The following is a 21,842-nucleotide window of genomic DNA, read 5'->3' on the forward strand; positions in this document are numbered from 1 at the left end:
CGGTTAGTCAACCTTCCCGTCGAACATTGATTATGTCATATACGCGACGACTATTGCAGCTGAAGTTATACAGGAGTTGCAAATTTGAGTTTGAGCAGAAATTTCACGTGTAAGTCGTAATTATTTATGTTTAAAAACAACGTATGTGTCCATCGTGTCTCATTTCCAGGTTATTGATTGCTTTACGCTTTGTTTTATGCTGAGCCATGCGAGGAATTAGTATACATACAGTGTTTACAGTATGAAATATTGTAAATATTGGAACTTAGAGAGCAGTATGCAATAATAACCATTACACTGGTACGAATTTGGCCATGGGTTTCACCGTGATAATCAATCTTAAATCGTGCTTTAGGCCTGCGTTACCTTTTATTAATCAAGGATCTTCAGCGTTCCTTACGTTGGCGTACACAGCACACATTCAGTGCTACATGAACTGGAGCTCCAGCCCTGGATTGAGCAAAGACAACAGTAGACAGACCAATGTGCAGGCGAGACTGAAAAATAGCACCATTAGACAGAGGACAGACGGGTTGTGGGACAGTGTAGCAGATGGAGGAGGCAAGAACTTTAATCCCAGGCAAAATCCTTCCATCCCAAAATCTGTGTTTGCTGCTGGCACGGCGAAGAGGACAGCAGAGATGCTGAGGAGGAAGGCGGGGTTTTCCCCAGAGGAGAATCAACATGAGGGGCCTGCAAGGAGGACAGTCGGGAGGAAAGGTATGGCTAATTAATCTTTCAAGAACCAATTAAGATTCACTACTATATGCTATTCCAGCTAGAAATGTGCATGTAGATGCAATCTTGTTTTAATTTGTGATTTTGCACAAGATTATTCGAGGTTATCGAACGAGTTTGTTAGGTTGTGTTTTGTAAGAGCTCACGTGTACCTTATCAAGGCAGGCTTATGTGTTTTACAGGGAAGCTGCAACCTCCTGACCAGCCGCTATCTGTTGACGAGTGGAAGAAACTGAAGGAGTCTCTGGGAAGTCCGGAACGATTTGATATTGGCATCTTGTCTACACTGTTGAACTCTGGGGCAGAGTTGGATATTGCCAAGTAAAAGGACTTCAAGGGTTGCTATATGAATTTGAAATTGTATTCATGCCCTGCTGTCATTAGGTTTAGTGATTAATTGCAAACATTGTTTTTTATGTTCTGCTTTGGTATAGGTCCCTGCTGTCATTTGTTGCCACAGAAACAGGAACGGTATCTTATGTACTCCTATTGCAGTATCTGGCACTTTGTGTGAATGGCAATCATGACCAAGAAGTACTTGATGTCTATAATATCATGCGAGGGAATTTCCCCTCTTTGGATACTGGAGCTTATAGTCTTGTTATTAAGTCTTTCAGCCGTACAGCAAGATGGCGCGACGCTCTCAGCATTTTAAATGACCTCAAAAAGGTAAACAATCTTCATTTCTTTTTTTTAACAGCAGTTCTTTGCAGATTTTCGGCAAATTGGAGGCCAGTGGTATGACAGTTGACTGTATCGTCATTTCTACAGGTGGTTACCCCATCACCTCGCAATTATGGCAACATAATTGCTGCAGCCATGCTTAATGGTGACCCAATCACTGCCTGGGCTCTTTATGATGAACTATTGGCAAAGGGTCTAAACCCACAACATGAAACATGGACCTGTCTGTTTAAGAGAGTGCGTGCAGAGGAACAAGAGACCATGTTGCTGAGCGAACAGCAAGAGAGGCTGCTGGGAATTCTGCTGTACATGAGGAACAACCAAGTTTACCCACAGCTGACTCTGGCTAGCAGCATCAAGACCTGGTTTGAAAGGTACTAGTCATTGATGGGTTCGATGGGTTTAGGTATTAGATTTTTATGCATAAACACAGTCAAATAAAATACAGATGCATCTCAGTAAATTACAACCCCAATTCCAATGAAGTTGTGACATTGCGTTAAACATAAATAAAAACAGAATGCAATGATTTGCAAATCATGTTCAACCTATATTTATTTAAATAGACTACAAAGACAATATATTTAATGTTCAAACTGATAAACTTGAATGTTTCTAGCAAATAATCATTAACTTAGAAATTTATGGCTGCCACACGTTCCAAAAAAGCTGGGACAGGTAGAAAAAAAGACTGAGAAAGTTGAGGAATGCTACTCAAACACCTGTTTGGAACATCCCACAGGTGAATAGGCTAATTGGGAACAGGTGGGTGCCATGATTGGGTATAAAAGGAGCTTCCCTGAATTGTTCAGTCATTCACAAGCAAAGATGGGGCGAGGTTCACCTCTTTGTGAACAAGTGCGTGAGAAAATAGTCGAACAGTTTAAGGACAATGTTCCTCAACGTACAATTGCAAGGAATTTATGGATTTCATCATCTACGGTCCATAATATCATCAAAAGTTTCAGAGAATCTGCAAAAATCACTGTATGTAAGCGGCAAGGCACTGCATCAAAAAACGACATCAATGTGTAAAGGATATCTCCATATGGGCTCAGGAACACTTCAGAAAACCAATGTCAGTACATACAGTTCGGCGCTACATCCGTAAGTGCAACTTGAAACTCTACTATGCAAAGCAAAAGCCATTTATCAACAACACCCAGAAACACCGCCGGCTTCTCTGGGCCCGAGCTCATCTAAAATGGAATTATGAAAAGTGGAAAAGTGGTCCAGATTTCAAATTGTTTTTGGAAATTGTGGATGTCGTGTCCTCCGGGCCAAAGAGGAAAAGAACAATCTGGACTGTTATGGACACAAAGTTGAAAAGCCAGCATCTATGATGATATGGGGCTGTGTTAGTGCCAATGGCATGGGTAACTTACACATCTGTGAAGGCACCATTAATGCTGAAAGGTACATGCAGGTTTTGGAGAAACATATGCTGCCAGAAGAAGAATCACCTTTTATTGTCATGAACATGCATGCATGCACACGGAAACACAATGGAGCAGGGGGCAGCTGAAGCACCCAGGGAGCATTTCAGGGTATCAGTGTCTTACTCAAGGACACCACAGCCGTGGGTCCGGGGGATGGTCCAGTCGGGGTCTTGAACCTAGATCCTCCACTGTGGCAGGTGATGATCTTAACCATGGCAGCATTCCAAGCAACGTCTTTTTCATGGACGCCCCAGCTTATTTCAGCAAGACAATGACAACCCACATTTTGCACGTGTTACAACAGCATGGCGTCGTAGTTACAGAGTGCGGGTACTAGACTGGCCTGCCAGACCTGTCTCCCATTGAAAATGTGTGGCGCATTATGAAGCGTAAAATACGACAACGGAGACCCTGGACTGTTGAACTGCTGAAGGTGTACATCAGGCAAGAATGGGAAAGAATTTCACCTACAAAGCTTCAACAATTAGTGTCCTCAGTTCCCAAACGTTTATTGACTGTTGTTAAAGGAAAAAGTGATGTAACACAGTGGTAAACATGACCATGTCCCAGCTTTTTTGGAACGTGTTGCAGCCGTAAAATTCAAAGTTAATGATTATTTGCTAAAACCAATAACGTTTATCAGTTTGAACATTAAATATCTTGTCTTTGTAGTGTATTCAATTAAATAGAGGTTGAACATGATTTGCAAATCATTGTATTCTGTTTTTATTTGTTTAACACAACGTCCCAACTTCATTGGAATTTGGGTTGTAGTATCCTAATGTTGTAGAATATGGTGGAAATTTTTTTTGTTTCAATAGTACAATTTAAAAAATTCAACTTATTTACATTTAGTAGACACAGAAAACTATTTCATGATTTTATTTTTGATAATTCAGATTTGTATATTTTAAAGCTAACAAAACCCAAACTTCACCACCTCAAGAAATTATACTATTGCATAAGAAATAATAAAAATTATTTTTAACATAGAAATTAACAGAGGAATTGGCCTTTTGAAAAGTATGAGTTTTACTTTTTTGAACTACTGAAATAAAATAACTTTTTTTCTGTGATATCCTATACTCTAATTTAGGGTTTAAAAAAAATATACAAAATGTTCTTTTTGGCATACCATAGTGTAAATTTATGTAAAACTAACATTGCAAAGCAGCCAATGGATTCATAGTTCCTGCGTCTTGTGCGTGCGTGACACGCATTTCCATTGTGGTCAAGTTGTTTTTTAAACTTGATACTGAATAGCTGCTTAGGATGTCATGGGCATTGACTTTGTAAGTACCTGTGGGACAGCTGACCTGTTTTTAATATTGATCATTTATCATGAAATTATTTTCTTTCATGTTATTTTACTATACTGTGCAGTAATCTGTGATCTCCAGCCCAATTCACTAGTTACTTGGCAGCCTTCTGCAACAAAACATAAATGATTTACCTAAAATGACTGATGAATGATGAAATAACGTGACATAATTGTTAGTATAAAATTCCATGAAAAAAAGACGTTGATAACTCTAGTGCCGTATTCAGTCGGCAATTTTTACATGCTAACAGCAAGTGTGAATAATGAACTTAATGAAGAAACTGGTTGGCAGTCTAGCACCCAATAAAGCAAGTTGAGTAAAAATTGCCAATTATGTTTTAGTCCTGTTAATCTTTATTAAAAAAAAAATAAAAATCTTGATAGAGACAAAGGGAATTCTGTCACATTCTGACTTGATTTCTCCAGTGTCTCATAGTCTCTTTCCTGTTTTCAGTATTCCACGACAGAAGTGGAGAGGAACTTGGAGCACCGCCTCTCCAAAGTAACTACAACCCTTGTTTTTTCTTTGACTTAGACACCTTTAGAACAGGTTTTCCGAATTTTCTTTCTTGTACCATTTTGAGGAGCTAAAACAACTTGTGTAGCTACTGGATGTATATTTGGGTACAGTAGGTATGGAAAGTATTCAGACCCCCTTAAATCTTTCACTCTTTGTTATTTTGCAGCCATTTGCTGAAGTTATTTAAGTTTATTTTTCTTTCCTACACGCAGCACCCCATATTTCATCCATCCATTTTCTTACACCCTGAACCAGTCGCCAGCCAATCGCAGGGCACATAGAAACAAACAACCATTCACAGTCACATTCACACCTACGGGCAATTTAGAGTCTTCAATGAACCTACCACGCATGTTTTTGGGATGTGGGAGGAAACCGGATTGCCCGGAAAAGACCCACCCAAGCACGGGGAGAACATGCAAACTCCACACAGGTGAGGCCGGGATTTGAACCCCGGTCCACAGAACTGTGAGGCAGATGTGCTAACCAGTCGTCCACCGTGCCGGCGCACCCCATATTGACAGAAAAAAAATTTAATTGTTGAAATCTTTGCAGATTTATTGAAAGAGAAAAACTGAAATATCACACAGCTGTAAGTATTCAGACTCTTTGCTGTGACACTCTGGGTGCTGTCCATTTCTTCTGATCATCCTTGAGATGCTTCCACACCTTCATTGGAGTCCAGGTGTGTTTGATTATACTGATTGGACTTCATTAGGAAAGCCACACAGCTGTCTATATAAGACCTTACAGCTCACAGTGCATGTCAGAATAAATGAGAATGAGAATCATGAGGTCAAAGGAACTGCCTGAAGAGCTCAGAGACAGAATTGTGGCAAGGCACAGATCTGGCCAAGGTTACAAAAAAAAATACTGCTGCACTTAAGGTTCCTAAGAGCACAGTGGCCTCCATAATCCTTAAATGGAAGACGTTTGGGATGACCAGAACCCTAGAGCTGGCCATCTGGGCAAACAGCAATCGGGGGAGAAGAGCCTTGGTGAGAGAGGTAAAGAAGAACCCAAAGATCACTGTGACTGAGCTCCAGAGATGCAGTTGGGACATGGGAGAAAGTTCTATAAAATCAACCATCATTGCAGCCCTCCACCAGTTGGGGCTTTATGGCAGAGTGGCCTGACGGAAGACTCTCGGCAGTGCAAGACACATGAAAGCCTGCATGGAGTTTGCTCAAAAAAACACCTGAAGGACTACAGATAATACTTCATGTTTTGATCATATGCGTAGAAGCAAACTCATGCATTGTAAAAATGCATCCTACATAGGTAGGAGGGTTTTTGGCGGTGCGTATTATACATGGGTGTGCATTATACACAAGAAATTACGGTAAATACTGACCAAAGGGTCTGAAAACCTATGGCTGTGTGATATTTCAATTTTTCTTTTTCAATAAATCTGCAAAAAAATTATTTATTTCCCCCCTGTCAATATGAGGTGCTGTGTGTACATTAATGAGGAGAAAAATGAACTTAAATGATTTTAGCAAATGGCTGCACTATAACAAAGAGTGAAATTTTTAAGGGTGTCTGAATACTTCCCCTACCCACTGTATGTTTAGTGGCGTGTGCAAGAGTTGTGGAACAGAACTGGAATCCATCCAACTGACTGCTGAGGAGTACCAACAGCTGAGAAATAGAGTCATGACTGACATCATCCAGGGACGTGACGTTTTCAACAAGACCACACCAGAGGTCAGTTATATTAATTGTTCAGGTACTGTATGTCATTTTAACAGTACTGTACCATATACAGGGTGATTTGAAAAGTAACTTCCTATTTTTAAGTACTTGTAATTTATTTCTGAACTATAATTCTTACAAGAAAGGAACATTAGAAGAAAGTGTATTGCATGGCGTTTTATTTAAAATTCAATATGGGTGCCAGCATTATCCACCAGTTTCTCAAGCCGCCTGGGAACCGCATTAACTGATTTCACAAGGAACTCTTGTGGGATGGAAGACGTAACTTCCCATATTCGCCCTTCAAGTTCTTCCAAAGATACATAAATACATACACAAAATATAAATATATATGTACATAAAATATATGCCATACACAAAATAATTGATAAAAACATGAATAAATTCAGTATTTTAAAATAGGGAGTTACTTTTCAATCACCCTCTATATGCATCTTTTTTTTAACAGCAGTACAGCGCTGTAATCTTTGTTGTTACTTTTCACAGTGGAATGATTAAATCCTGAGAGTACTTTTCTTAGCACATCTGCCTCACAGTTTTGAGGACCAGGGTTCAAATCCGGCCTCGCCTGTGTGGAGTTTGCATGTTCTCCCTGTGCCAGCGTGCATTTTCTCCGGGTACTCCGGTTTCCTCCCACTCCCAAAAACATGCACGGTAGGTTAAGAACACTCTAAATTGTCCGTAGGTATGAATGTGAGTGTGAATTATTGTTTGTTTATGTGTGCCCTGCAATTGGCTGATAACCAATTCAGGTACCCCGTCTCTAGCCCGCAGTTAACTGGGATAGGCTCCAGTATACCTGCGACACTAGTGAGGCTAAGTGGTGTAGAAAATGGATGGATGGACTACTTTTCTTGAGATCCCAACACAGCAACTGGTCATGCTCCTTTCTTCTACTAGATGGCGTCTTTAGTATCCATCTGTACTATAAAGAGATGCCCTGTCTTTTTTTTGTAGTTTGGCTAAATGCGATTGGAGATTATTAGATTAAATATTCCTTTCCTTCATCTTGTTACTTTTTGTCAGATGTGACATCATTTAAAACACTAGTGCCAGTGTTCCATTAGAAGACATAACATGGCCATTCCATACCACTGTTTGTGTGATAGATATTGTGGTATGCTTTGGGTCATGAGCTATTTCTTTCCCAGCCCCTTCTGTTCTCTTCCCATCATTCTGATGCCAGTTGACCCTGGTTGCTTCTGTTTTGTCCAAAGAATTTGAGCCCAGAAGATGGAAATATTGTTTTAGTTGTTTTCTGATGGTAAGTTAATTGAAAACTCTAAATTTCCAATAGGTGTGAATGTGAGTGTGAATGATTGTTTGTCTATTTGTGCCTGCAATTGGCTGGCGACCAGTTCAGGGTGTACCCCGCCTTTCGCCCAGAGTTAGCTGAGATAGATGCAGGCACCCCCGCGACCCTAGTGAGGATAAGCGGTACGGAAAATGGGGGGAATGGATGGACAGATGTTTTCGGACAAAGTCTTAACTGGCTTTATTATCAATTATTTCCAACACTGGATTTTAATTTATCTTGGCATCTCTCATTAGTATATTTTGACAATGATATGTCAAACTCCAGAATATTCTTGATTTATGTTAATGTTGGGAAGTGTTTTGTATTCACCAAGAATAGCATTCTGCCATCATCCATTTTAGCCGTCGTATTGCAAAAGTCACAAAAGTTTTTGAGGGAAAACAAACTGAATATTTTTCAGTGGCCTAGTCAGTACAGCATGCATTTCACTTACTGAAGACAAACAAGCAGCAAGTGAAGGTCTGGCAGAGCATCTCTTGGGAGGAAATGTGAATTTGGTGATGTCTATGTGCTCCAGATTAATGTCATCCAAGTATGAAAAGTGATGTTATATTTTCAACGTCACATTTTCAAATACTTTTCATCCTCAGAGGATGTTAGTACTTTTAAAAAAAATGGCTGTAAATGGTAACTGTATTGCACTTATATAGTGCTTTAACTACAACATCATGGTGCCCAAAGCGCTTTACAGATGCTCAGACGGTCACCCATTCAAGCACACATTCTTACACCAGTGGGCGGCTCCTGCCATGCAAGGCGCTGCTAGGCCCACTGGGAGCAATTTGGGGTTCAGTGTCTTGCCCAAGGACACTTCGAGAGCGGACAGCCAGAGCCAGGAGTCAAACCATTGGTCACTGAACATCTGGCTCTACCAACTGACCCACACCAGTGCAGAACCGTGGAGCACCTTTTATGAAATTGCAGCACAAGATTATGTATGCAAATGCAAACGTATTCATGGTTGTGTGTGTGTGCGTGCGTGTGTGCGAGAACACGTGTGTTGGAAGCTGTCATGTTATCCGCCGCAGCACAATGAGCTGGTCTCACATATCAGCCGTGGAAAGTCCCTGGATAATTACACCAGGAGTAGACTGGCTGTCTCTCGTCTTCCCTCCTCTGTCCTCACTACTTCCCTTTTTAGTTGATATGTTTACACCGAAGCAATAAGATATGTTAGTCTTAGCAATACAAGCGCTAAATTGGAAGTTGGAAGATATTAATTTTGGTGTGTGTTCATTGGTTATTCAAAATAGATATAGTAACAACAGGGCTTTGGAGGCATTTTTTTCTGCTTCTGTTACCGGAGCAATACTACAAGCTTTTACTTTTTCAGGTCACATTTTGATTGCGTGTGTGTGTGTGTGTGTGTGTGTGTGTGTGTGTGTGTGTGTGTGTGTGTGTGTGTGTGTGTGTGAGAGTGTGCGCACAGCTTGACGTCCAGGGGAATTCACAGAAGTCTATTTCCACACTGCTGCAATCTAAAAGTGAAAACACACTCAATGTTCCCATGCTGGAGCACAACACGATGTTCCTGCAAGCCACAAATCTGAACCTCAGTGTTTGCAACAGAATGGGACACGCAGGTGCCTGAGAAGGTTTAAGTGCTCTCTGGCAGCGTGTGAAATTGAAATTTAAAACATTTCTGTCTTTTTGGTTACCGCAGACTTCCTCTTTGCTAGTGTAGCACCTCAACTATCCGCTGTATTTTTAGGCAAATGCTAGTTAGTTAACTAGAGGTCACCTTCCTTCAGAATTAATGTTTTCTACTGTCTTACGCATAAAATAAGTCAAAAGGAGGCTGTGACATGGTTTAAGGTTGACATCTATGCGAGTTTTTGAAGGAATGCTAAAGTCAATAAAAAGCATAAGCCTTGCAAAACGGGTGGATTTCAAATTTCTGACATCAGTTAATGTTCAAGCTTTGCGGCAGGTTCCGTTCCAAGGAATGGGAGCATAAACTTAATATATCCCCTCTCTTTTAATTTTCACCCACATCCCCTTTAAGATCACATTCCCTTTTAGTGGGCCAACAAACCAACACTTGGTGAATTTTGCTTCACAATGATAGTAAAGGGCAACGGTCGCAAGCCATGAGGGTCGCAGGGCGGAAAAAGCTGACACATTGAAGAGGACCGAGGTGGGAGGAGCATGTCAATGTGCAAATGAAGCCAATGTACATTCAGTGTGTATCAATAAACCCGCGATCAAACTTTTGCGAATCTCAACGTTGCAGCGAAGGATGCGACGTTTGTATGAATGCTTGGCCGTCCAAGCTTCTACGCTCGCAGATGCCATGATATGGACCGATCAGAGCGATACTGTTTTCCATATTTAAATTGCGGAAGATGAGCGATCCAATCAGAGTAGAGCTTATTTATTGACATGTCGCATAATAATGAGAAATCTCAAATGCCAGGGTGAAAACAGCAACTAGAATAGCTTGAAAAAGGACATTTTGGACATTTCCAACCAAAATTATAATGCAAAACTGAATTCACCAACATCGACATCAAAGGTGCTCAAAATTAAATAGAAAAAAAGTGATGGAATGGAATTTTTACAAAATTGGATGACCACAGCTTTGTTTTGTTTTGTTATGCAAACCAAATTTAAAAACTGTCTCCCCTGAGGATTTGGGTATTTTTTTCCTTTTACACAGTTATAAGTACGGTCCGTATGGTTCATTTTGCTGACTGTTGTCAGAGTGTCGGCTGGCAATACACTTTTGTATTTAGGGACAGAAAGAACGACCAGTTATATTTTAATGTTTTAAATTACAGGCTTTTGAATGAGATCATTTAAATTCCGTAGTCTGACCTGTCAGGCTCCAAACCACCACCAAAAACAAACCACTGAATTTAAAAAGAGAACTCTGAAATTGTGTTCAGTATTGTACCAAAAAAAAAAAAAAAAAAAAAAAAAACATTTTATTTTACTGGGACAGCTTTTAGTTCTGTGTAATCTGATAACAAAGAATATTGCATATTTATTTTCATCTGGTTTTGGCTCATTAACACATTATGCCTCACCAGTTTCCTTAATCTTTAGGTATATATATTTGTATTTGAGTGTATTTCAAGAACACATCTGTATCAGGACAAATTGACACTGTCCTATAGCCTATTTTTCTGCCACTATGCCTTTCGTATACCATCTGAACGATTCCAAAATGTCTGTACTTTTAAACACCACCACACACGAGACAACCGGTTTGCTGCAAATATACAGTACCATAATTTCTCGTGTATAATGCGCATTCCCCCCCCCCCCCAAAAAAATAATTGTCATAAGTCAATAGTGTACATTATACATAGGTATAGGGGAAAATGGAAAAAACCTTCACATTTTATAAATGTATGCCACCATCTAGAGGTTATGAAAAAGCTGTACACTTTCATTCTAATATACTACCACCACCTAGTGGTTATAATAAAAGTAACTATTATAAAAGTCGGGCTGCGCCTTTCAAAATAAGAGCAAGTAAATAAAAAAAAAACTATTACGTGTTCAAATAAAGTGCTTAACTTCAGAATAATTATTTGAAAAAAATAACAAAGTACAGATAATTCTTGATGTTTTGACCATATGGGTAGAAGCAAAATCATGCATTGTAAAAATGCATTATACATAGGTAGAAGGGTTTTCCAGAATGTTGAGGTCAACTTTGGGTGTACGTATTATACATGGGTGCGCATTATACATGGGAAATTACGGTAGTTTTTTCTTCTTTTGGTCCATCACACTTAAACATGACGTACTTTTCCACTGAATGAATAGGTAAGGAAAAAAACTCCCAAGATATACAATGCATGCATTTTCTATGGCATGTCTCCTCATTAGGGTCACGGATGAGCTGGAGCCTATCCCAGCTGACTTTGGGTGAGAAGCGAGTTCCACCATGGACTGTTCACCAGCCAAGTGCAGGGCACATATAGACAAACAACCATTCACTCTATGCCTATACCTAGGAAATATTTAGTCTTTAAGTAACCTGGCATACATGTTTTTGGGATGTGAGAGGAAGCCAGAGCACCCGGAGAAAACCCACGCAAGCACAGAAAGAAAATAAAAACTCCACACAGAAAATCCTGAACCAAGATTTGAACCCCAAACCTCAAAATGGTTGAGGCACACCTGCAAACCACTAAGCAACCATATTGCCTATTCCCAACAAAGACATTTTTTTTTAACACACACAGAAAATGCAAATTTTTTTTTGTCACAAATAATTTTTGGGCGGCAAGGTGGCCGACTGGTTAGAGCGTCTACCTCACAGTTCTGAGGACCGGGGTTCAATCCCCGGCCCCGCCTGTGTGGAGTTTGCATGTTCTCCCCGTGCCTGTGTGGATTTTTTTCCGGGTACTCTGGTTCCCTCCCACATCCAGAAAAACATTCATGCTAGGTTAATTGAAGACTCTAAATTGCCCATAGGTGTGAATGTGAGTGCAGATGGTTGTTTGTTTATATGTGCCCTGCGATGGGCTGGCAACCAGTTCAGGGTGTACCCTGCCTCCTGCCTGAAGATAGCTGGGATAGGCTCCAGCACTCCCGCGACCCTTGTGAGGATAAGCGGCTCAGAAAATGGATGGATGGAAATAATTTTTGAGAAAAATAATTTGTACAATAATGATAGATGATAATTAATCATTTGAGAAAATTGTTCAGATTCTAAATGATGCAAAGCTTGTTGTCGATATCATAATATATTTATTAAGAAACATTGTTTTCTATATGGTGGTTAGCACATCTACCTCACAGTTCTGAGGACCGGGGTTCAAATCTGGCCTCGCTTGTGTGGAGTTTGCATGTTCTCCCTGTGCCTGCGTGGGTTTTCTGCGGGTACTCCCATTTACCCCCACATTCCAAAAACATGTATGGTAGGTTGATTGACGACTCTTAATTGCCCATACGTGGTGGGCATGTGAGTGCGAATGGTTGTTTGTTTATATGTGCCCTGCGATTGGCTGGCGACCAGTTCAGGATGTACCGCGCCTTCCGCCCAGAGTCAGCTGAGATAGGCGTCACCACGACCCTAGTGAGGATAAGCGGTTAAGATGGATGGATGTTTTGTATATATCATTGCAGTAATATATAAAGTACCGCACACTTGCTGGACCCTTGATTGATCTTTGCTTCTGAAAGTCCTTTCTTACTGCTCTTTTCACACTGCTTGTGTCCCAGAAACTGAAAATCAGACATATAATTGTTTAAACTCAAATGTGATGTTATGTGAAATGTGTCGTGTTTTTCTTTTTCGCAACGATTCGATTCGTATTACGATTCACAGTTGCCGATTCAATTCAAGAACGATATTGGTTCATGTAGAATGATACGATTCGAAACGATTAAGTGGCTGGAAATTGGAAATTTTAGCCAGAAATTCATCCTGTGTGACTGTGAAATAAATATGTGCATACTGGACAGTGCAGGTGACATTTCTCTGATGCTTATTGTTTTCTTGTAAGGGATTCAGGTAAAAACTAATTATAGTCAGTTACTATATACTATATGATAACTATTTTCTTTTTATGTGTCTTATTTTGTACCGTACTGTATGTTTTCTAGTGGACTATTGAGTCTGCTTAATAAAAGTTCCATCCATCCATTTTCTGAGCCGCTTCTCCTCACTAGGGTCGCGGGCGTGCTGGAGCCTATCCCAGCTGTCATCGGGCAGGGGGCGGGGTACACCCTGAACTGGTTGCCAGCCAATCGCAGGACACATAGAAACAAACAACCATTCGCACTCACAGTCATGCCTACGGGCAATTTAGAGTCTCCAATTAATGCATGTTTTTGGGATGTGGGAGGAAACCAGAGTGCCCGGAGAAAACCCACGCAGGCACGGGGAGAACATGCAAACTCCACACAGGCGGGGACGGGGATTGAACCCCGCACCTCAGAACTGTGAGGCTGACGCTCTAACCAGTCATCCACCGTGCCGCCCTTAATAAAAGTTGATTTGATTATTTTATATATATATATATATATATAGAGAGATACACACACACACACACACACACACACACACACACACACACACACACAACCCCAATTCCAATGAAGTTGGGATGTGTTAAACAGAATACAATGATTTGCAAATCGTGTTCAACCTATATTTAATTGCATACACTACAAAGACAAGATATTTAATGTTCAAACTGGTAAACTTTATTGTTTTAGCAAATAATCATTAACTTTGAATTTTATGGCTGCAACACGTTCCAAAAAAGCTGGGACAGGGTCATGGTTACCACTGTGTTACATCACCTTTTCTTTTAACAACATTCAATAAACGTTTGGGAACTGAGGACACTAATTGTTGAAGCTTTGTAGGTGGAATTCTTTCCCATTCTTGCTTGATGTAGAGCTTCAGCTGTTCAACAGTCCGGGCTCTCCGTTGTCGTATGTTAAGCTTCATAATGCGCCACACATTTTATATGGGAGACAGGTCTGGACTGCAGGCAGGCCAGTCTAGTACCCGCACTCTTTTACCACGAAGCCACGCTGTTGTAACACGTACAGAATGTGATTTGGTATTGTCTTTCTGAAATAAGCAGGGGCGTCCATGAAAAAGACGTTGCTTGGATGGCAGCATATGTTTCTCCAAAACCTGCATGTACTTTTCAGCATTAATGGTGCCTTCACAGATGTGTAAGTTACCCATGCCATTGGCACTAACACAGCCCCATACCATCACAGATGCTGGCTTTTGAACTTTGCGTCCATGACAGTCCAGATGGTTCTTTTTTTCTTTGGCCCGGAGGACACAAGGTCCACAATTTCCCAAAACAATTTGGACAAATGTGGATTCGTCGGACCACAGAACACTTTCCCACTTTGCATCAGTCCATCTTAGATGAGCTCGGGCCCAGAGAAGCCGGCGGCGTTTCTGGGTGTTGTTGCTAAATGGCTTTTGTTTTGCATAGTAGAGTTTCAAGTTGCACTTACAGATGTAGCGCCGAACTGTATTTACTGAGATTGGTTTTCTGAAGTGTTCCTGAGCCCATGTGGTGATATCCTTTACACATTGATTTGATGCAGTGCTGCCTGAGGGATTGAAGGTCACGGGCATTCAATGTTGGTTTTCGGCCTTGCCGCTTACATGTAGTGATTTCTCCAGATTCTCTGAACCTTTTGATGATAATATGGACCGTAGATGATGAAGTCCCTAAATTGCAATTGTACGTTGAGGAACATTGTCCTTAAACTGTTCGACTATTTTCTCACGCACTTGTTCACAAAGAGGCGAACCTCGCCCCATCTTTGCTTGTGAATGACTGAGCAATTCAGGGAAGCTCCTTTTATACCCAATCATGGCACCCACCTGTTCCCAATTAGCCTGTTCACCTGTGGGATGTTCCAAACAGGTGTTTGACGAGCATTCCTCAACTTTCTCAGTCTTTTTTGCCACCTGTCCCAGGTTTTTTGGAACGTGATGCAGCCATAAAATTCATATTTTATGTATATATATATATATATATATATAAAACAAAGGGGAAAACAGCAAATTATTGTTATTTATATTATTTCAGGTATGATTATACTTATTGCGCCACCCCCCCCCCCAAAAAAAGAGGTTTAATTTGTGTTAGAATTTTGAGGGGATCCTTGGAAAAATGTCTCCACTGTAAGGAGTCCCGAGCTTGACCCAGTTTGAGAATCCCTGTTCAAACCGTGAAATACTAATGGGTAAAACGAAGCACTGTGAGGTTTTCATGAGGAAAATATTTTAGGAATAGTGTTAATAATACATAGAGAGCTCAATAAACGAACAAACGTCCTCTTTGTAGCACAAACGTGAGCTTGAAACATTCTCGCTAGCTGTCGCCTCATCTGTCATCCACCAGACAGAAATACAACACACACACACATACTGTGGTGTCTTGTAAAATGACTAGGGGCACTACGCAAACGAATGACAGGATATCTTCTTTTCCTTTTCTCCCTTCAGTCTCCTCTTCAAAATGCAAAAAAGGTTAAATGCATGCTCTATAAGGGCCGGTGATTGACTTGGCCAGTCTAACACCTTCCACGTTTCCCCCCTGATGAAGTCCTTGTTGTGTTGGCAGTGAGTTTTGGGTCATTGTCTTGTTGCATGATGAAGATTCTCCCGATTAGTTTGGATGCATTTTTCTGTAAATTGCCAGACAAAATGGTTTTGTAGACTTCAGAATTCATTATGCTGCTCCCATCATGAGTTACATGATCAATAAAGACTAGTGAGTCCGTTCCAGAAGCAACCATGCAAGCCCAAGCCATGACATTACCTCCACCGTGCTTCACAGATGAGCTTGTGTGTTTTGGATCATAAGTAGATCCTTTCTTTCTCCATACTTTGGCTTTTCCATCACTTTGGTAGTGGTTAATCTTGGTCTCATCAGTCCATAAAACTTTTGCAGCTCATCTGTGTAGTTCTTTGCAAAATCCAATCTGGGCTTCCAATTCTTTCTGCTGATTAGTGGTTTGCATCTTGTGGTACGGCCTCTATGTTTCTTCTCTCGAAGTCGTCTTCGAACAGTAGATTGGCGATACCTTCATCCCTACCCTGTGGAGGTTGGTAGTCACTGACTGTTGTCTTTGGGTGTATCTTCACAGCTCACGTTTCTGTCACCAACTACTGTTGATACCCTTGAGCGACCTGTTCAATGTCTGTTGCTCAGTATACCAGTAGTTTCTTTCTTTTTCAGGAGATTCCAAATTGTTGTATTGGCTATGCCCAATGTTTGTGCAAGAACTCAGATTTAATTTTCCTCTTCTCTCAGCTTCAAAATGGTTTGATTTTCTAACATAGGCAGCTCTCTGGTCTTCATGTTTGCTTCACAGCAAACACAGTTTTCACAGGTGAAACCCAAAGCCGAAAACAAGTACTCATGTTTAACCAATCAATCTAAAAGGCAATGCCTGAGCAACTAGAAACACCCATCAGTCACGTGTTCCAATAACTTTGCTCACTTGAAATGTGGGTGGCTTCAAATTATAGGTGCTCTGTCCTGAGTTGTTTAACACATCTAGCTGTAAATACCATGAAATAAAAGCTGGAATTCTGAATGTTTATCTCATATCCATCTGATTTTATCTCATTTGATCTGAAATTCAAATGTCCTCAGTGTAGAACAAAAACAAAGGAATTGACGTTGCCGTTCCAACTTACTTTTGGAGGGGACTGTATTTAAAGTCCTCCACCCTCACTATCTCTTCTCGCTTAAGCCTCACTCTTCCCCCGCCACTGCTCTCATTCATGCATGTATACTATATTACTTCAGCTAATCTCCATTCATCTCCTTTCCAGTGCATGCCTCCATCTTTCTAACTGTTCATCCACCTCCTCCCTGCTTTCACTGCAGATCACAATGTCATCTGCGAACATCATGGTGCATGAGGATTCCAGTCTAACCTCATCTGCCAGCCTATCCATCACCAACACTGCAAACAGGAAGGGGCTCAGGGCTGAACCCTGATGCAGTCCCACCTCCACCTTAAATTCCTCTGTCACACCTACAGCACACCTCACCACTGTTCCACTGCCCTCATACATGTCCTGTATTGTTCTAACATACTTCTCTGCCACTCCAGACCTCTGCATGCAGTACCACAGTTCCTCTCTGGGTACTCTGTCATAGGCTTTCTCTAGATCTACAAATACACAATGTAGCTCCTTCTGACCTTCTCTGTACTTTTCCATCAACATCCTCAAGGCAAATAATGCATCTGTGGTACTCTTTCTAGGGATGAAACCATACTGTTGCTCGCAAATACTCACTTCTGTCCTGAGTCTAGCCTCCACTACTCTTTCCCATAACTTCATTGTGTGGCTCATCAACTTTATTCCTCTATAGTTGCCACAGCTCTGCACATCACCTTTGTTCTTAAAAATGGGCACCAGTACACTTTTCCTCCATTCCTCAGGCATCTTCTCACCTGCTAGAATTCTGTTGAACAAGCTGGTGAAAAACTCCTCAGCCACCTCTCCTAGATGCTTCCATACCTCCACAGGAATGTCATCAGGACCAACTGCCTTTCCATTTTTCATCCTTTTTAATGCCTTTCTAACTTCCCCCTTACTAATCATTGCCACTTCCTGGTCCATCACACTTGCCTCTTCTACTCTTCCTTCTCTCATTTTCCTCATTCATCAACTCCTCAAAGTATTATTTCCATCTATCCAGCACACCACTGGCACCAGTCATCATATGTCCATCTCTATCCTTAATCACCCTAACCTGCTGCACATCCTTCCCATCTCTATCCCTCTGCGTGCCATCTGTGTTTTATTTTTAAATACATTAAATATGTTTGAATTGCTGAAAATGTGCAAAGACTGAGAACAATATAGTCCTGAATTGTTGCGAAATGGCTTAGAACTCCTTTTTGCTTTCTACCTTTAATGATTTTCTGGGCAGGGCAAACTGTATCCCTGTGATGTCACAAGGATACTTATATATAATGGTCTACACTGTAGAATTAATTTTTCATTCATGGTGGGCCAAAATAAAAAATTGGGACATCGTCACGGGCCAAACTCAATATTTAATGAAAAATCACTGCGATGTGCATGTTTCCCTTCTCTGCAGAAATCCATTCATCCATCCATTTTTTTGAGCCACTTCTCCTCACTCGGGTCGTGGGCGTGCTGGACCCTATCCCAGCTATCATCGGACAGGAGGCGGGGTACACCCTGAACTGGTTGCCAGCCAATCGCAGGGCACATACAAACAAACAACCATTCACACTCACATTCACACCTACGGGCAATTTAGAGTTGTCAATTAACCTACTATGTATGGTTTTTTTGGGATGTGGGAGGAAACCGGAGAAAACCCACGCAGGCACGGGGAGAACATCCAAACTCCACACAGGCGGGGCCGGGGATTGAACCCTGGACCTCAGAACCGTGAGGCTGACGCTCTAACCAGTCGTCCACCGTGCCGCCCTCTGCAGAAATCATATCACAACAAACTTCAATTTTGCTTAAACACTGAATCTGCAATAAACTAACACGAGAAATCAAATTTGCGATAAAAGACTGTTTGTTTGTTGTTTTGTATTTAAATAGATAACATGAATTCTTCTGTCTCTCTATCTTCTATTTATCTATCTCCGACTACCTTTATGTTTTATGTAAATCTTTTTTCAAAGGCCAACAACAAAACGACCCCAAAAAATAAGAATGTTCTTCAATAAAAATCCAAACTTTAAATTATTAACAGTTGCTGCCAAGGAGTTGATAAAGGGCATTAAAAAAAAACATTAATTCAATTAGTATGTTATATTCTTTGTTACAGCCACGTTGCTCCGCACATGACAAACAGGGCTGTCTTTTACTTTAGTGAACAGTCAATCTTCCTCCCACATGTCTTGGAAGTTAACTGTTTTTCATCTTTCGTTTGGGCATTTTTGGGAAGGGGAAGTGTAAATTTGCTTGAGTAGACTGGTAGCATAGTTGCTAAGGACTGCAACAGAAAGGGAAGGGGCGCTCGCCGGTCTAGACTGATGGGCCAACACACTAGCAAAGCATTCTGGGATTTGTAATATTAGTGGTGCATGTGCTATATACTGGTGGGCCAGCTCTAATCCACATTTGATATTGTCTTGCGGGCCAAATATAATTGCAGTGTGGGCCAAATTTGGCCCATATGGTCTACAGTATCGCAATGTCAATGTACTTCTGTGTCTCTTCAGGAGTTGGAGAGATTCAAGGCATTTGTGAGGATGAAGCCAGCCTTTGATGTAGTTGTGGATGGTCTTAATGTGGCAAATATCAACAAGGACAGAAGCAAGCAATCAGAGATGGTAAGGACACACGCACACAAAGAATCACATGCACATTTAGCTATTTTAGCCAGACAAGCACAGTTTTACTGTTTTTAGAGGTACCTTCATACTTGGGGCTTTTTTTTGGAGGTCGCACTATGACTAACCACGCATTGTTTGAACATACCTGTTTGTGAGTGGGATGAGCCTTTTATAAACATATAAAACATTTGGTTTAAACACCAATTTGCCTGCCCACGTCCGTCCTTTCGTATCATGTGATCTTTCGCAGATTGATGTGAAGTACAAAGATGAGACTCCATATCTAGTCATGAGAGTTGTCAGCAAGTAAACAGTCCATCGATCCATTTTCTATACCGCTTATCCTGATTAGGGAAGCGGTTCCGCTGGTCACCAATCAGTCACAGGGCACACAATGACAATAGAGACAAAGAAGCATTCACACTGTGGATAATTTAGTGTTCGATTGACCTAACATTCATGTTTGTGGATTGTGGGAAGCCAGAGTGACTCTGAGGAAACCCAGGCCAGGACGGGGTAGAACACACGAAGCCAACATTCAAAGCCTAAACGTCAGGAGTGCACTTTAATCAGATTTCACTAACAGCTTTTGACTTGCTTTGAATCATGTTCACAGTGGTACGGCATGTTTGACGATACCTCAACTCATACAAAGAATACAATTTGGTTGTAAGAGCTGTTGAGTGGACCCATCTTAATTGAGCCTGTGTACAATGTTCAATTTACATTTTTTCATCCGTGTGTGCATGGAGCCTATCACCGCTAACTTTGGGCAAGAGGCGGGGTACACCCTGGTTTGGTCACCAATCAATTGCAAATGTTCAATTTACAAAGTGTGCATTTGGAGGAGGTTTTAGTCAGGGTTTGTGCATGTGTTATAGTTGCTGGCTGTGGTGTCGGAGCTCAAGCTACAGGGCCTTACTGTTCTGGTGCTCGGGAGGAAACACATGCTGCGGCCCTCCAGGTCTTGGAACCGGCACAACATGAACCTTATTCAGCAGAAAGCTCATTGCTTTTTTACTGACAACATGTGAGGACGAATGATAGACACACATAGTTACTGAGCCATTTCTTCCGAGCTGTTTGTTTTAATTTTTTCCCCCACTCTTTCCATCAGTTCTGAAGATGACCCCTTCCTGCTATATGCCGCGTTGCATTCGGGGAACCACTGTCGCTTCGTGAGTAAGGACCTGATGAGGGACCACAAAGCTTGCTTGCCGGACGAAGCCACCAGGCGACTCTTCTTCAAATGGCAGAGGGGCCATCAGCTGGTTGTGCATGGGCACATTGTGGCAGGCAGGAGGGTCCGATTTCAGGTGATGAATAGCAGGAGCTATAACATGAGAGAGGAGGACGTGCAGGTGCATATATTAAATGTGTTTGTGTGTTCAGAGTATTCCCAGCTGTGACACCATTGTGCAGACTTCAGGAAGCACCTGGCACATCCCCTATGACGACACAGAAGACAGGAGCACCTATGAAGTACCCCAGAAATGGCTGTGCCTTACCAGAATTCCCTGAACATGCGCATTGAAAATTGATTTAGAAAAGAAATTAATCAGATAACTTCATCACTGCCCTACAATTGGTTGGCAACCAGTCCAGGGTGTACCCTGTCTCGCGCTCAAAGTTTGCTGCTTGCTGCTAGGATCGGCTCCTGTTATTTGCCACTCCAATAAGGACAAGCACAATGAATTCATCATGTGTGTCAGCAAAGTACACACCCTGGTATGCCAGCCAATCGCAGGGCACATACAAACAAACATTCACACTCACATTCACACCTAAAGACAATTTAGAATCTTCAATGAACCCAACACACATTTTTGGAATGTGGAAGGAAAGTAGAGTACGACCATCATGCTGCCGCGCATCACACTTTCCATCACAAAGGTTGGAAATCACAGAGATGTTATTTAATAGTCCAGTAATATTATATTGTTAAAAATGGCATTTCTTAAACAATGATGCGCTGCTAACTATGGAAAATGTTGGGACTCAAAATCAGCAACTGGCCTCTCCCAGAATTAAAATTGTAATCCTGCAAAATAATCCCAATTTTTAATAAAGGTACCTGTAATCTGCTTCTTTTTTTTCTCTAACTGTAATCAAATAGTTAACTTTTTTTTTTTGTATTCTGATGACATAATCCTGTTACATGCACAGTGTTCCGTTACTCCCCACGCTCGAAATTGTGTGTAAAGAAACCAAGATATTTATAGGCAGTCTAATAATCATTACATTGATTATAGCATGGTTTCTAGCCTTCAATTAACTCTTTAATCCGTATATCTGTGTTACGTTTTCAGTCTC

At 41.2% G+C, this 21,842-nt stretch overlaps 1 protein-coding gene across 2 annotated transcripts; it reads left to right on the forward strand.

Moving 5' to 3' along the window:
- The first annotated feature begins 18 nt into the window (after positions 1-18).
- prorp (protein only RNase P catalytic subunit) lies at positions 19-21,613 on the forward strand. Of its 2 annotated transcripts, XM_061794680.1 has the most exons (10): positions 19-720; positions 921-1,059; positions 1,173-1,407; positions 1,510-1,796; positions 4,637-4,684; positions 6,277-6,409; positions 19,416-19,526; positions 20,411-20,559; positions 20,647-20,845; positions 20,922-21,613. In XM_061794680.1, the coding sequence occupies exons 1-10, from the start codon at positions 315-317 to the stop codon at positions 21,048-21,050; spliced, it is 1,836 nt and encodes a 611-aa protein (XP_061650664.1). In that variant the 5' UTR covers positions 19-314; the 3' UTR covers positions 21,051-21,613. The 2 variants fall into 2 exon arrangements, with proteins under 2 accessions (XP_061650664.1, XP_061650665.1); XM_061794681.1 differs by lacking the exon at positions 19-720 and having other exon boundaries at positions 943-1,076.
- Positions 21,614-21,842: the final 229 nt, after the last annotated feature.

This window comes from Phyllopteryx taeniolatus, chromosome 13 (genome assembly GCF_024500385.1).
Source record: "Phyllopteryx taeniolatus isolate TA_2022b chromosome 13, UOR_Ptae_1.2, whole genome shotgun sequence".
NCBI classification, from domain to species: domain Eukaryota; kingdom Metazoa; phylum Chordata; class Actinopteri; order Syngnathiformes; family Syngnathidae; genus Phyllopteryx; species Phyllopteryx taeniolatus.

Excerpts from the sequence above, each read along its gene's own strand:
- prorp (XM_061794680.1), top strand. The coding sequence starts at position 315 with ATGGGTTTCACCGTGATAATCAATCTTAAATCGTGCTTTAGGCCTGCG. Across the intron at positions 19,527-20,410 it reads GAAGCAAGCAATCAGAGATG|TTGCTGGCTGTGGTGTCGGA; the intron begins GTAAGGACACAC and ends CATGTGTTATAG. Across the intron at positions 20,846-20,921 it reads GCAGGAGGGTCCGATTTCAG|AGTATTCCCAGCTGTGACAC; the intron begins GTGATGAATAGC and ends TTGTGTGTTCAG.